Here is a 16,350-nt window from a genome sequence, read left to right as displayed (position 1 = left end):
AAAAAAAAAAAAAAAAAAAAAAAGCCTAGCAGTGGTGGTACACGCCTTTGATCCCAGCAGGAGGCAGAGGCAGACAGATCTCTGTGAGTTTGGGGCCAGCCTGCTCTAAAGAGTGAGTTCCGGGACAGCCAAAGGTACATAGGGAGACCTTTTAGTACCAATCAGCAACTCAACTATTTCCTCCAACTTCACATCATAAGGAGACGGGTGCATGTGTGCCAAGTGAGCCCATGCCTGTAGGTCCTCCAGCTACCTGTTCTGCTTTTCTGCATTTCAGAAGTCGTGTGAATAAGAAATGTACCCTACAAGCTCATGGGGCTGGACACTTAGTTCTTGGTTGGTGACATTGTTTGGAAGGATCTGGAACCTTAAGACAGTAAAGCCTTGCTGGAGGAAATACATCACAGGGGCTAGGCTTTGAGGGTCTACAGCTCGGCTCTGTGTTCTGTTTCCTGTGTGTGGGTGAAATGTGGCTGTCTAGTTCGCCATTGTGCTTCTCCACTGTGCTGGGCATGATCCTTCTAGATCTGTAAACGAAGGTAAACAAACCCTTTAGTACCACTGTACTGGTCCCATGTTTTACACAAGAGATCAGTAACTAAGGCCTCAATCTTTTTGGAGTAAAAGTTAAAGCAAAACAGCATGGATCTGGATAAATTCCAGTTATCCAAACCTAACTTTCTCACTGCTGGGCTAAAGGTAATGAAACAAACTAGTTATTAATGCACCCTAGTCACTGTTGATGGACATGCGACTTCAGACGGGTGTGTGAGAGAGAACATGGACATGCACCGTCCTTGACAAGCAGCTGTCGGGCAAACAGTCTCACATAGAAGAACTTACTTTCATGAGTGGGGGAGAGGAGCTTCTTCAAGCTCAGCATTTCCTCATGAAGTCCATTGAGAATGAAGCCTAAGTACTCCTCGGCATCTTCCTGTCGGCCCTGGAGGTCAGACATGACCACATTAATTCTGATTGACTGCAGCGAGGTCTATAGGACTCTCATCACCTGGATCAAACCACCCGACAAAACAATCCAGATTGGCATAAGCAAATTCCAAGAACTGTCGCGAGGTTTGGTCCATAATGTTTTGCTTTTGTAACTAAATTCCTACACATATTATGCTAGAAAAATAAAAATAGTCAGGCTTGGTGGTGCACACCTTTAATCCCAGCACTCAAGAGGCAAAGGCAAATGGATCTAAGTTCGAGGCTAGCCTGGTTTACAGAGCAAGTTTCAGGTCAGCCAGAAATACATAGAAAAATCCTGTCTTGAAAAACAGAACAACAACAAAAAACCCGCCCATGAACAAGACATTGAGGGCCACAACATAAGCCCTGAGTCACATCACTCAGCAGTGACTGGCAACATCATCTCCATTCTCTGGACAGGAACCGCTGAAAGGACTCTAGTCATAAGTAATAAGCTGACTGTTATGGACATTCCGTGCCAAAACCAGTCAGAGACAGCACAGCCACACACACACACACACACACACACACACACACACACACACACACGTGCGCGCACACAGGCAGAGCAGACACAAGGCTGCACTCCCAGAAAGCCCTTGGCTGGTATCTGAGAACCTGGCCTTCCATAACTCCAAGAATGGATAAGGGACTGTGTCAAACTCTATATAAACAAAGTAGTTTTGTTATGAAGTGCTATTTTCCCCTCGACATCTGGGATTTCCTGAGCCTGTGACACAGTTCCTGAGATGCACCCCCAGAGTCTCTACCAACCATGTGGGCTACCATATAGAACTGAAAGACTCCATGAGCAGCATAGTGGCTGGGCATTGGGGTGGCACAAATGGGGGTGGCTGAGGATTTTTCTCTGGATCTGTCTGCTGCAGTACTAAGCCCACAACACCAGCTGCCCCAACTCCTGCTAGGAAATCATCCAGCTTGAGGTTGGTCTTAAAGCGCTAGCTCTAGTCAGCTCCGATGTAACTTCCAAAGTGCTTTTTTCATAAGCATTCTTTTGGAACACAAACTTAGAAGGGCTCGGCTTCGTGGAGCCATCCGTGAGGATCCCTCTATCTCTGTTCCACTGGCCCTTGGGCCTCCTCCAAGATCTACAACATCTGTACGTTGTCCTCACACTTGTCTGTCTGTTGCCTAGGCTGTTTCTAATCCCTACCCTTGGCAAGGCATCCCTAATAATACCCTGAATCCCAAGTAGGAGGAAACTTAAGTCCAAGCCAACAAGAAAAGCTGTAACATAGGCATTAAAAAGTTAAAGTTGTGTGGCTGGGGTTTCTCCTGTGTATCTGGAGCTCACTCTATTTCAACCACTATAGCTTCCATACCACTTCACTTAAATGGCATTTTCTTAACTATTTTACCTGTCTAAGTTTCCTTTAACAGCATTTGAAGTGTGAATGTCAAAATATTACAGACTTGGGACTGAAAGAACCAGCTAACTATGCTAGACAAATACCTTCATCACTCTCCCATTCTCAACAGCTCTCAGGGCCATCTGTAAGGCTTCCCAGCTTCTCTGCTCACTTGTCTTTACTAACACAATATGCAATACTTAGGAAAAAGCAAGAGGAAAGAAGCAAGTTGATGGAATAGCTGCTGTAGCCTGAGCATGAATACAAGGCTGGGCACTCCAGGACCAGCAATCTCCACTCTATCCAAGTACAGCGCAGCAATAAGGGAGGACTCAAAAGCCAGGTTCTGCCCATTTACCAGCTTGAATTCAAAGGGTTAGTGGAATTAGTGAGACTCAGTCCTTGCTTAGTGCCATTTAGTGTGGCACACTCATTAGTGTGGCACACTCATTAAACAACTCCATTATAACCTCACCTACAGCACAGGGTGTGCGACACACACAAACAGGAGCAACAACCACTAATGGTGGTTCAGGCTCATTTGCAACTTGCTCTGTAGCTCAGGCTAGGCTTGAATTCCCAAAGGTCCTCTTGCCTTGCCCTCTACTCACTAGAACTATAGGCATGTGCCCCCGCCCAGCTACCATCGAGCACCCCAGACCTTTTCAGACAGGCTTGACTTGATAACTGTCAGGAGTCTATAAATATACGTAGGTTCAAAGGCGGCTCCTGGGCGAATATCTCTCACGATTTTATCCCCAAGAGCTACAAGAGAAAGACATTCTGGTAACTAAAAGCACAGTATGAATTAGGACAGAAAGCAAAGCCACTCAAACTCCGACCACCACCCAGGCAGGAAGCCGAGATTGGCACAGGGCGAACACCCAGATTTAAAAGGACATTTTCTTTTCAACAAGACCACATTTACCACATTCTGGTTCCCTGGCGCCATGTTCCCATAACAGGCCTCACAGCTACGACTTACCTTGACGGGGTTTGGGAGGCACTGGCATGTTAGTGAACTCGTTCATTAGCCGAACACTAAGTAGAGAAAAGAAAGTGAAGTAAAGCATGTTAAGAGCAGGCACACCTCGGCACAACACATGACAACCAGCAGTTGTGCGGTCCACGTCAGGTGACGTGACAGTACCCAGTGGGTTCTTACATTAAATCTATACACATTTTGGGATCATTTTTAAATGCTATTTTAAGTTGGCAAACAATACAAGGTTTTCTACTGAATCTGAAGGGTAAAGAAGCACAAAGTTCAGTTATACTTCGGTAGAAAATCCCAACAACATCTTCCTTTAAAAGAGAATTCCAGAGGCTGGAGAGGTGGCTGGGCAGTCCAGAGCACTTGCTGGAAACCCAGGCTCAGTTCTCAGCACCCACATGGCAGCTTACAATAGGTTGTAACTCCAGTTCCAGGGGTCCAAAGTTTTCTTCTGACCTCCATGAGCATTGCACACACGTGGTACACTTGTACTGTACATGCAGGTAAATACTTATACACATAAACTAAAAAAGAGCAGGAGAATATCCCAGTACTTATCTGTAGGAAATCGAGAGTGGAGGGCTGGACTCAACTCAGGGAGCACCTCCTTTGCCAACCGTTCAAGTTCCCATCACCAGGGGAAAGCCCCACCACCACCATTGGCATGTGTGAACACTTTACTTACAAGCTATCTATCATGGGCGTTGATGTGCAAGGCCTTTGCACTTTTGAATACAGAGGAATGAACTTCATCAGGTGATACATCGGAGGGCAAGCCACCAATGCCTGCAGGGTCTAATGTTGCAGTAAGGAAGTGTAAAGGAAATGAAACAGACAACAGCAAACTTGCTAAAGGCATATAAAAACAAGAAAAGCCAAGGACACTCAAAAAAGCACAAACCAAATAAAAAAGATAGCTGCCTTGTAATGGCCATGTAAGGATCTGCTGTGGGCCAGGGTGACATTCAAGAACCTAGTAGAGCAAGATACTACCACTAGTTAGAGCAAAGTTTCTATTCTGAGTGGTCACTCTATCCTACTATCTACAACCACTGCCATGAGAATAAAGTAGGCCTGATTCTGTCCTTCACAGGTCAACAGATCAATACTCTGAAGTGGGGCTCAGAGTATCATCAACTATGAGGTAGGCACACCAAGTGATGGCCCAGCCTCTGCCCAGCTGCCCTGAGGAAGTTTCACTAAGTCAAATGCACCCAGAGAAAAGAACACCATGGTAGCCAGGCCTGGGGATGGCATCCAGGAAGGATACGGCATTAATGTAGCACCAGTTTCCTTTATTGATCAGCCCGCGGGGTTGCAGTGACACTGGCTTATGTATCAAGGTTACAGTCTCCAGTAACTCTGCAAGAGTGAAGAAGCAAATGAAGACATTAACAACATTCTAGCCAGCAGCATCAGCATCCATGCAAAGGCATTCTGAAGTGCTGAGAGCTCTTCAGGAAAATGTGTCCTCAGAAAGCCCTCATTATTAAAGTCTCACTTAGCTCAAAATCAGCCTTGTTACTGAACGAGGAATTGTTTCTTCCAATTAATATTTTCCTCCAAACATCAATGTTTACTTATGTTCCTGTTTGAATAGACTAGGAAGCACAATCGAAGGAAACGCACACAATCAGTAGCAACAGACAGCAGATACGGAAGATGCTGGCTACCCCACCAAGGCTGACAGTGTGCCTCACTAGCAGCAAGGTGTCCTAGACACTTCAAAGGGACTTAGGGAGCAAAATGTTGTCTCCTGAATTCGCATGAGACCTGGCATATCACAGTGGGAGCTTCATAGCTCCACATTAAGGGATAACTGCTCCTGCTAGTCACAGTTTCCATCAGCAGTCACACCAGCAATCCATTCACTCTGCACTCTTAGCTCCTCACTCAGTTCAGAAGCAGGTTTTTCTATTCAGATTTTTCCAGTTTTAAATAACTATAAAGCCAGGCATGGTAGTGCACATCTAGAGACTGGCAGATCTCTCCGTGAACCCAGCCAAAGCTACATGGTAAGATCCTGTCTCAAAAAGAAAAGGAAAAAGAAATTACAAATGTCATTTTCTACAACTAAGCATCTTTACCACCACTGGATTTTGAGGCAAAGTCTTGCTCTGTGGCTTTGGGGCCTGATATTATGCAACCCAGACTAACCTCAAACTCACAGCAATCCTTCTGCCTCAGCACTGGGATTACAAGTACATGCCACTAGACCTATCTAGAAATGCACATTTAAAACAAAGACAAGGAAGTCATGAGTGGTGGCACATCACTATAGTTGTAGCATTTGGGAGACAGATACAGAAGGATCACGAGTTCAAAGTCAGCCTCAGCCTATGCAGTAGGTTCTAGACCATCATGGACTTCATGTGACTATTTCAAAGACAACAAAAACAAACCTAGCCCTACATGGCATTGCACAGGCAGACCCCTGTGAGTCTGAGGTTAGCCTGGTCTATACAACAAGGCTCTTCCCACATGCCATAATGAATTCTGTAACAGTCATAGCTAGAGTGAACATACTCCTCATACTCAGTCTGTCTCTATAACTCCTAAGTGTTAACTGGCAGGACCTAGTACTCAGCCATCTAGGAGCACCCTGTCTGCTTTCTGCCTATGATCAACACACAATCGAGGCTCCAATTCAGGGCCACAACACGATGCTGCCTCATTTCCTTTTAAGCTGTTTCACAGGAATGAACCACTAATGGGCATATGTGATACCATTCATGGCAACAAACCAAAACTGGTGTACTGGCAGGTCCCAGGCTGGTGTCCCAAAGTCAAATGAGAAAATTAATTTCATTGTTTAAAAGTATACTTATGTACACACACGTAAAACACGTATATACACAGACACACATACAACTTCCTTCTCCTTTCCTCCAGCGAGGAAGCACAGTGAGTGATTCTACACGGCTCATCTTTTTGAAATGAGTAAACTGTTACTTGTGGTTCAACAGTTACAGGTACTTGCTGCCAGACCTAATGATCTGGGTCATAGCCCCAGGACCCATTTAGTGTAAAGAGGACTGACTCCCACAATCTGACCTCACAAACACACTTATATATACATACGAACATGCTCACACACAAAAGGAGTTTTAAAATATCTGTATTGTATGGCATCACTCGCTGTCCCCTTCCCACCATGTTCCCACTTGACCCTGGGCTGTACCACAAAAATCCACACTTTCCACTATGTACCACAGCACAGGGATGATCACAGTAACCACCAAACCTGTGGGTGCTCAACCAAGCACTCTCCAACATAATGTCACAGGGCTTCAAAGCAGTAATCAATGGCAAGTTTTTACACAATTAGAAGGTTTGGTCTCTCTGCCATAGTTGACCTCTGATGAACAGCTAATTCATCCTATATGGCACTCCAAGACTACAATTAGCCCCACTTTAGGCCAGTTCACGGACCAGTAATGAGTGGGACTCACTGTCCAAGCTGAGATCATCACACACTGCAGGCTTAGCTGGACAGGTCTGAGAGGTATGCTTCATCTGCAGACACACTGAGGGAGCAGATGTGAGAATGAGGGGGTGTCTACCAGGAGGAACGTAAAGGACACTGTCATACTGTTTGTGTGGTGATGCAATAGTGAGCCTAGCCTTAGTCAGCAGGAGCTAACACTGAGAATGGTGACTTACACTCGAGAATCAGTGTGCCATATTCCCAATACTCCCACAATAATGCACACCTCAAATTCAGAGTGCAAAGCATATACTAAAATGGCATTAACAGGGAGGAGCCAGAGGTCTGGGTAAGAGTAAAGAACCAGTGTGAACTGCTCAAAGAAATGCCTGGCCAAGAAATCTGACAGCCACATGACAGGAGGAACTAAAACAGGAGGTGGCCAACCATACTCAGATTTCTGAAGGAAAAAAATTCTGTTTTCCTGGTGGTGTAAGCAACAAAGTCTTCTCAGTTTGAAGGTGGGAGAAGGGATGGTGTACCTCGACATTTGCACCTGTTTGGGCAGAGGCACTGGAGGAAGTAGAAAACAAACAGGGGACAGACACAGAGATCTACAAGGCACCTTCGCCCCTCCCCTATTCACTGTTCTGAGCAGCCTCAACTATGAATTGCAGGGTCAGGGAGAGGATGCAAGCCCAATGGCCTGAGTTCAGATGGCCGAAATCCACATTTTAAAAAAGTAGATGGCTATGGGGATGCTTGCCTTTAATCTAAGCACTTTGGAGGAAGAGGTTGGTGGGTATCTGGGAGTTCAGGTTACACAGCGAGTTCCAAGGTTACATAGAGAGACGCTCCCTCAAACAAACAAAACAAATCCTGGCATTCTTATAGAGAGACCTCAGGCTGAGATGAGAATTATCCCAAAGCCATGGGCCACCTAACCTGGATATAATACGCAGTGAAGGGACAGAGACAAGACTGCTCTAAAAACAAAACAGGTGGAGGTAAGAACTTCCTAAAAGATAACCTCTGACTCCCAAGATGTTTTTAGCAGTCATGCACACTCACCCACGCATACCATACATGAAAACACACTGTGATTAGAGACAGTGCTTCGAGTTTAAAATAACCCAGCGTCTATGACAAAGCTAATTCCTTTTCAAAATGGAATGAGGCAAGCTGGTTGCACTAAGCCTGAGGAACAAGCTTCTTTCACTTTCCTAAGAAAAAACACTGTAGAGCTCTGTGGACATAAGAACACATCCTATCTGAAGCCAACTATAATGGCTCCCTTCAGAGATTTACTGTGAAACCACATGCTCAGGGTGGTTTCTACACTGCCCTTTCCTAAATAGCCAGCAAGTCAAAAAGCAGTTTCCAGTGCCCTTCCAAGATAGTAAGCTTATCTCTTAGCACCACCCAGTGGCTTGTTCAATAACTGCAAGCATACAGGCATAAAATACAAAGGAAAATGTGGAGCAGATGAGGCTACATAATTGATTCAGGCAATGCTCAAATCTTCTTTGTCCTCTGATACAATCTTCAGGTGCTCTTTACAGATAGATATAGAAGAAATATCTAGACCTTTTCTTAAAGATTATTCTATTGTTTTCTTGGGGCTGGAGAGATGGCTCAAAGATTAAGAGCACTGGCTGCTCTTCCTGAGGTCCACAACCACATGGCAGCTCACAATCGTGTATAATGAGATCAGATGCCCTCTTCTGGTATGCAAGCATACATGCAGGCGGTACACTTTATACATAATTATTATTCCAGACAATCCTTCTTTAATGGCATTTCATAAAGTAAAAAGCAGCACCAATCATAAAGTACAAGCAGCCTTCTAACCACCCTAAGTCATGCTCTCTGAGACCGACTGAAAAGTGCCACAGTGGGTACCACTCACTGTCTGCCTTTTATCACTACTGGCAAATATCTTCCTGGACCCAAAGTCCTTTGAAAACAATACCCTACCACTGATAATTCTCAACAGAACTCTCCATGCCCTTTGTCCCCAGACTGCTGCCCCAACCCTGCTGGCTGCCTGAAGTCTTCCTTTCTTATCTCATGCCTTAAACAAGGGATAGCCAATCTACCCTCCATGACCCACACAGTATACCACAAAAATTTGGTAAGACCACACAAATCCTTCCAGTTCATCAGAAATGGCCCAATATATCTTAAATAAAACTCATTTATCTCATAGTTAACAAAGTTCAGGCTGCTGAGATGGCTTGGTAAATGCTGTTGCCACTAGACCTAATTATCTAAGATGCATATCTGGAACCCATATGTTGGAAGAAGAGCTGACTCCCCAAAAGTTGTCCTCTAACCTCTACATATGCTATGGCATGTCTGCATGACCATGGGTACACATACCCTCCAACAAACACACAGCCTGGACATACAAACCGAGGAGTTGGGCTCACACTCTGGCACTGCCACTTCATTCATTTAGTAATCTGAAGTAATTTAACTTCTTGAACAGATGCAATGAGCAAAATAATTCACCCTTGGAGTGAGGGCAGTGACAATGTAGAGAAACGCATGGGTAAACCCCTGACATGGTCAGTCCATTACAGACATCCCATAAGCTTCCTGAGAAAGAGGCAGAGCAGAAGCCAGGTGGCGGCGCACGCCTTAATTCCAGTGTTGGGAAGGAGAGGCAGGTGGGTCTAAATTCAATGCCAGCCTGATCTACAGAGCAAGTTCTAAGACAGCCAGGGCCACAAAGAGAACACTGTCTTGAAATACAAAAGAGAAAGAGAGAGAGAAAGGAAGAAAAAAGGAGAACAGAGTCACCTGCCATCAAGTTTTAGTTCAACCCTAGGACCCACACAGTAGAGCAGAAAACCAACTCCCAAGCTGCCCTCTGACTATGACACTTGTGTTTGGGTGTTCATAAACTTGGAGGTGTGCACACACACGCGTACACACACACAGATAAAGAATAAAATATAACTTTTTTTTTAAAGAGGCAGTCTGCAGGCTAGAGAGATGGTTCAGTAGTTAAGAACATTTGCAGTTGCAGAGGACCAAAGTTCAGTTCCCAAACACACACACCTAACAATGTCTACAACTCCAGTTCCGAGGATACCACACCCTCTTCTGGCCTCCATGGTCACTGCACACATGTGGCACACAGACACACATGGAGGCAAAACACCCATACACATAAAACAAATCAATCTAGTACACACCGCTAATGCCTACTCACATGGCAGAGGCAGGTGGATCTGAGTTCAATGCCAGTTTGGTTTATATCATGAGTTTCAGGACAACTAGCCCCCTTTCTCAAAAAAACAAAAACAAAACTTTTTTAAAAAGACAATCTAAGTAGGAAGGGAAAGAAAAAGTATAGACAAGGGTTTGAAAAAACACTTTTTATCTTCCAAAAAGAAATAATCTATATTTCCCAAAATCACCACTGTGGAACATTTTGTGACTGTATCCCAGTAAGTTCCATTTCAAAAGAAATGAGCAGCTGTAAAACTGACTGCAGTTGATTATCTTTAGGTTAAGATCAAAGCCTCCACACCCACTGCTCCTGCTCTCTCTCACGTCCTGCACAGGAACCTGCTCCTTCAGTGAAGGCCACACCACGCAGCCAGAAGGTGAACCTCCACCCTTCTCGAATCACAGTGAAGACTGCTGAAGTCCTTGACTCCCTCCCGCCTTGGGTCAGCTCAGTTACTATAATGAGGTCTGCACTCGTTCTACCTGATCCACCAACCTATAATCAAAAAGACAGAGGGTTTGGGCACTACTGACTTGTGCTCAGGACATTACAGCTAGCTTCTAAAGCTCCCTCTTCCCTTAGGGCCAAACACTAGACACTGGCTGCAGCATCACATTCTCCAGCTTACAATGGCTGTCCAGCATCCATGAATGAAGCACCTTTCACTCAAGGCAATTTAGGGAAGATGATCCCAATGCATCTTTCTCACAGAAGTTAATAGAAACAATGCTTATGGAGTGAAAATGCCAACTGGCTCATAAAATAAACTGAAATCAGGGTCTCCACTTTGGTAAAACTGCAGACATTAAAAGGCTGAGCAGAGTCCAGCTTTCTTATGCAATCTGTTGGCACCAGAAAACTCCAATCACTGAATATCCTTTTTAAATCTCAAGAAATACAGACCTCACATTGACTCAACACAGACCACCTACAAATGGACAGTTGGTAGCGAGCACTAAGTTTCCACAGCAGCTCAAGCTTAAGTCCTAAAGGTTTTTTCCTACATGGTGTGTTTTCACACGATCTGAAGGCGGAAGTCAGAAGTGGAACTTGCACTGGTCTGGAACACAGCAGCTGCCTAGCCCTGCAGGACCTGCCACACACAAATGCCTAACCATACTCCAGCACCTAATTTAACCACTAATGCCTAGTTACTCTCACACTTTTAGACTGTCCTCACTCTTGCCACTTTGGAAGAATTTGTTTGTTCCCAGTCCCAGGTACAATAGCAAAGTGACCTAAATTATAAGGTCTCGGGTAGGTTTTAAGCCATAAAACAAAACAAAAAACAATAGTCTTAGACTCTGTTGTCATTCATACTTAGAATACATGAAAACACATTTATTCCTCTGGGAAGCCTCAGCTTACAATGGCTGTCCAGCATCCATGAATGAAGCACCTTAGTACCTATCCCAAATGGCTGGATAGACTTCAAAACCTCAGCTCACCAAGTTCTTTCCATGAGATTTAATGTGGGCACTTGGCAGGTTTCTCTTTTTGCCTGGAGTTATTTATATTTCTTGAAAGCTAATGCATAGCTTTAAAGATCAAATGTGAAATACAACCTTGCACTCTGGAAGTTTTTCATAGCTGGTATCTAAAATATGCTCTTCTAAAACCCCAGAAAGACCAGTGCATTAAAAATAAGGGTGCAGTGACAAACAGCACACGCAGCCTCCTGAAGCCTGTAGTACAAGGTAGACAAGGTAGTCACAGCAATTGGCCCTCATCACCTTGCTGCCTTATTGACTCCTGACAGTGGTGTATAGACATTGCTCTCCAGCCAGCAAACACCAGTCCCACAGATTCTCAAGTTTTTTTTTTTTCCATTGCTTTCAGATTCAGTTACTCTTACTAAAAATAATCAATATGGGTAGAGGTGGTACACACCTTTAATCCCAGCATTTAGGAGGAAGAGGCAGGCGGATCTGAATTCAAGGCCTGCCTGGTCTACAAAGTAAGTTCCAGGACAGCGAGGGCTACATAGAGAAACCCTGTCTCAAAAAACCAACAACAACCACGCCCTCAAAAGACGAAGGGGGCAGGTATGCATTTGGAGTGACAGAAACAGAAGCACGACTGTCTCTCCACCCCTCAGACCTGTCTGGTTAGGAACTGGGAGGCTTTTGATGTAAAGATCTGCCCTGGCTAGCCTAGAAGTCAAAAAGATCCACCTGCTAAACTTTTACTTGCCAAAACGTCCCAGACCTACTTGTCTTTAACGCCTAATGATGAAGCTATAGATACTCAGGCCGTATCTGCCTTTTCAACATGAATGCTGGAGCTCTTCATGCATGCAAAAAAAAATGTTCCTACTGAGGCACCTGCTCAATCCCATAATGAATACATTTTAGGAGAAACCTATCTGAAACCAGGCAGGACATACAGGTGTGCAACTAGAATCCTAACACTTGGAAGACTGGCAAGAAGACTGGAATTTGTGAAAAGCTTTGTACTACAAAGTAAAACTGAAATGAAAAATGGACTGGAGAGATGGCTTGGAGATTAAGAGCCCTTGTTGCTCTTGTATAAGAAAGATATGGGTTCAATTCCCAGCACCAACAGATAGTGTGCATGCAGGCAAAATACACATAAATTGAGTAAACCTTTTTAAAATTTTTTTCAATAAAAAAAAAAAAAGTACTAGGGGATGCAAAAAAGAAAACCACTTTTCTTTAAAACTATGATCCCAAAGGGCTGGAGAGATGGCTCAGCAGTTAAGAGCACAGGCTACTTACTAGTCCAAAGGACCTGGATTTGATTCCCAGCACTTACATAAGGGTTCACAACCAACTGTAATTGTAGTTCCAGGGAATTTGATTCTGTTTTCTGGCATCTGCTGGCACAAATACACAAGTGGTGCCTAGACATACATGAAGGCAAAACACCCATACACATAAAACTTAAAAATTAAAATAATAATAATAATAATAATAATAATAATGATGGATTATTCCAGTGGAGTACAGTGACACACCTTGTGATCCCAGCATTCGGGAGGTAGAAGCAGAAGAGAAGTCACTTTGGAGATAGACTGCGCTAAATAGCAAGTTCAAAGCCAGCCTGGACTACAATATGAAACCAAGACAATAAAAATAAAACTCTATCAATCGTCTCATTTGAAGAGACTTCAGAACACTAAGAACACTCAGAATAATATATCTCACATAGGGAATAAAATGTTCTCGTTTTGTTATGGTTTCTTTTTTGAGACAGGGTCTTGTTTCTGAAGCCAGGCTGGGCTTAAATTGCCATTCCCCTGCTCAGTCTCCTGAGAGCTGGAATTACAGGTCTATGTTTCCACACACAGCCATAATTGTGACAGTTAAAAGCCAAGACTTGTTGCCACCCCCAACTATCAAGAGGATACACCTTAATATCTGTTGGGACTCTGAGAACTCCAAGGGCACACTGCAGCACTCTCCGGAGCTGGGGACCTGAAGACCTGCTTTTGCACCTAACCTCCCAACCTCTGTCTCTCTACTCCCTACCTTCAGCTTGGTGCTACAATTCTGAATAAAATCCATCACTTAACCGAAGTCACTATGGAAGGGAGGGGGGCTGCATTATTATTTTTTTTTAAATGTCTATTTCTATATTGATAGAGAAAAGGAATACAAACTGAGTACTAACTGAGGAGGATCATCACACCGAAAGTACACCCTAGTTACAGCACAGGACATATGTGTCACACACTCCAACGCTACAGCAACAAGAAAATGGAAATGGAGTTTGTCAATAAGGAACTTGTAAAAAAAAAAAAAAAACACATGAAGTTTTTCCCACTTACATAAAGGCATGGCACCCTCTCCTTTCATCTTTCTTCTTATATACATTGTTTTACAACTGAATAATGTTAATGCATACATGCCCTTTACCACCACTGTGCATACCAATACACTACACACAGTGTGTCCCTAAGACAGATCCAATCTCCACTCAATCTGTCTGTTTAACTGTACCTGCAATCTTTATGGCTACAGGATCCTCTGAAACTGGAACAAGCCCTTCTTTGACTTCCACCTGCTTTTCAGAGGTCAGGGGAGATGGGACAGGGGGGGAACACTTAGTTTCCACATATGCCATGGGCGAGGAAGAAGAGGGCTTAGAATCATGAAAGAGGCTAGCCCAGGACTTTGCGGGCTGGCTAATGGGAATGGCCCCAGATGCAGAGAGCGCACTGTCGGCAGGAGGTGACTGGCTCTCAGGCTTTTCAGGGTCCAAGTCTGGGCTCTCCTCCGTGTGTAACTCTACCCCATTGGCAGCAGTGTCCTCGCCCAAGGATTCAAGTATTTTTCCATTAGCAACTGCAAGAGTCTCAGTAGTATCAGTGCCAACGTAGGGTTGCGTCACAGCTGTCCTTAGAAGGCTGTCTGCAGGGAGGCAGGGTTGCTCAAAGTCAGTTCCATGGCAGCCCTCAAGCAGCCCTGCAGTCCTGCTATCACTACCTAGTGTTCTGGGGAAAGGACTGTCAGGCACAGGGTCACTGATGAAGTCCATGGGATTCTGAGGGCTGTCACAAGTCCTGGGCATAACTGAAGGAAGCATATCGACCATGAACTCAGCATCCTCCACACCCACACTGTTCGTAACTGCTGAACTAGTATGGCCGTTGACCAGCGCAGCTGGGGAAATAACTTCGTCACTGCCATCTTTCAGATAACTGTAGTATCCAGGGGGGCGCTTCTTCTTCTTTTTCCGCTCCCTTTGACCTAGACCACCAGTGCTACCATCGTTCTCCAAGGCTTCTCCCTCCACGTTAGAGCTGTTTTCCAGAGTCAGGGCCGAATCTGGGTACTGGTCAACAGAGCTGTAGTTTTCATCTTTATCTATGCCATCAGGGGTCTTTTTGGAAGTTGTGCAACCAAGAATAAACTCAGGTGCCTGGGGGTTCAGAGTGCTTGAAATACTGTAGCTGGGGGCTCTCGGCAAACCATCGCTTGGTTTGATGACTTCATCAACCCCAAACTCAATCCTCTGATGTTCTTGTCCTGCTGGGAAGAAACAAGCAATCAGTGCCCATCCATTGCAAGCATAGGGAGCAAGCTCTGCAGTAACAAGACCATTCGCCCTCTGAAACAGCTATAACAGGTTGTATGCCTATCTTAATAATCTGTTGAAAATGGTATCTATAAAACAAGAGCAAATTGGGGGTATGAAAAAATGGAGCCTGTCCTTACCTCTGGTTATCTAGGTAACTAAGAAAAACTTTCAAAAGACAGAGGGTAGAAACTAAATTAAATCTGTGATTAAAAAATTAGTGGGGCACATGATTCCAGTACTAGAAAGATAGATTAGGATTCCAAGAATCCTAATTTCCAAAGAAAGGATTAGGAATCCAAGGCCACCCTCTATCACAATGGCAGTCACACTATATAAACAAACAAATAAGTAACTTGTAACATTGCTTAAAAATATTCCTTTGAGCGGGGCGGCGATAGTGCACACCTTTAATCCCAGCACTCAGGAGGCAGAGGCAGGCAGTTCTCTGAGTTCAAGGCCAGCCTGATCTACAGACTGAGTTCTAGGACAGGCTCCAAAGCTACACAGAGAAACCTGGTCTTTAAACAAAACAAAACAAAACACAGATATATATTCTTCTGACATACAGTTCCGTGGTAGACAGTGTGCTTACTTGCTGCATATTTGATGAATGGTCATGCATGTGAAATAAAGGAAACATGCCTTCAATTCTGGTACAGGGCAGCAATAGTTTTCAAGTCCCGCATTTCAAGGATGAAATTATAACTCCAAAATCGTGTTCTAAGTATGTTTTATTCTGGAGGGCTTGAAAGACTTCATGGGAAGGAGGAAAAAACGTAGGTTCAAGGAGAAGCCAAAAATGTGCTAACCAGATAAAGGAGGAGGATGCCCATAGCAGAGGTGGGAAGAAAGACAATCTTACCCCCAGAGACTACAAACCACAGCAGGTTTCATCTGTATGCCACTGGCCAATGAGCAGTTCTTTTCCTTACTTTGAAATGGATTACCAAAGAACAATGGCTTCTATTACACCTGGGGGCTGCAGCTCTCCCACGATGATCCAGGTTCCATCTAATCCACAATGCTTGGAGCTACCAGTGACAGACACTGAGGTGAGTGTGCTTGGAGGAAGACTACCCTTTGAGACATGTATACTGTGAAGTCACACTCAGAATTACTGTGCTCTATACTATGAAGCTTACAGAAGATTGACTGTTCCCAACAGAAAATGCCTTCCATGGGGCTGGAGAGATGGCTCAGTGGTTAAGAGCATTGCCTACTCTTCCAAAGGTCCTGAGTTCAATTCCCAGCAACCACATGGTGGCTCACAACCATCTGTAATGAGGTCTGATGCCCTCTTCTG

The 16,350-nt window shown here is 44.4% G+C and overlaps 1 protein-coding gene across 2 annotated transcripts in view; it reads right to left on the bottom strand.

Annotated features, from left to right (window-relative positions):
* Nucleotides 1-16,350, bottom strand: part of Usp10 (ubiquitin specific peptidase 10) — a 50,898-nt gene that overhangs the window by 9,043 nt on the left and 25,505 nt on the right. Inside the window, exons 4-9 of one of the 2 annotated variants that reach the window (XM_005345759.3) lie at nt 13,967-14,998; nt 4,607-4,698; nt 4,022-4,131; nt 3,328-3,383; nt 3,004-3,107; nt 844-943 (exon numbers count right to left, since the gene is read on the bottom strand). In XM_005345759.3, coding sequence (XP_005345816.1) covers nt 844-943; nt 3,004-3,107; nt 3,328-3,383; nt 4,022-4,131; nt 4,607-4,698; nt 13,967-14,998 — 1,494 coding nt within the window. The remainder of the gene's footprint in view (nt 1-843; nt 944-3,003; nt 3,108-3,327; nt 3,384-4,021; nt 4,132-4,606; nt 4,699-13,966; nt 14,999-16,350) is intronic. The other variant, XM_005345760.3, reaches the window with a different exon arrangement.

The sequence above is a fragment of the Microtus ochrogaster genome, chromosome 4 (assembly GCF_000317375.1).
Source record: "Microtus ochrogaster isolate Prairie Vole_2 chromosome 4, MicOch1.0, whole genome shotgun sequence".
NCBI classification, from domain to species: Eukaryota; Metazoa; Chordata; class Mammalia; order Rodentia; family Cricetidae; genus Microtus; species Microtus ochrogaster.
The sequence above is the reverse complement of the archived record's forward strand: the minus strand, read 5'-3'. Positions and strand labels throughout refer to the sequence as shown.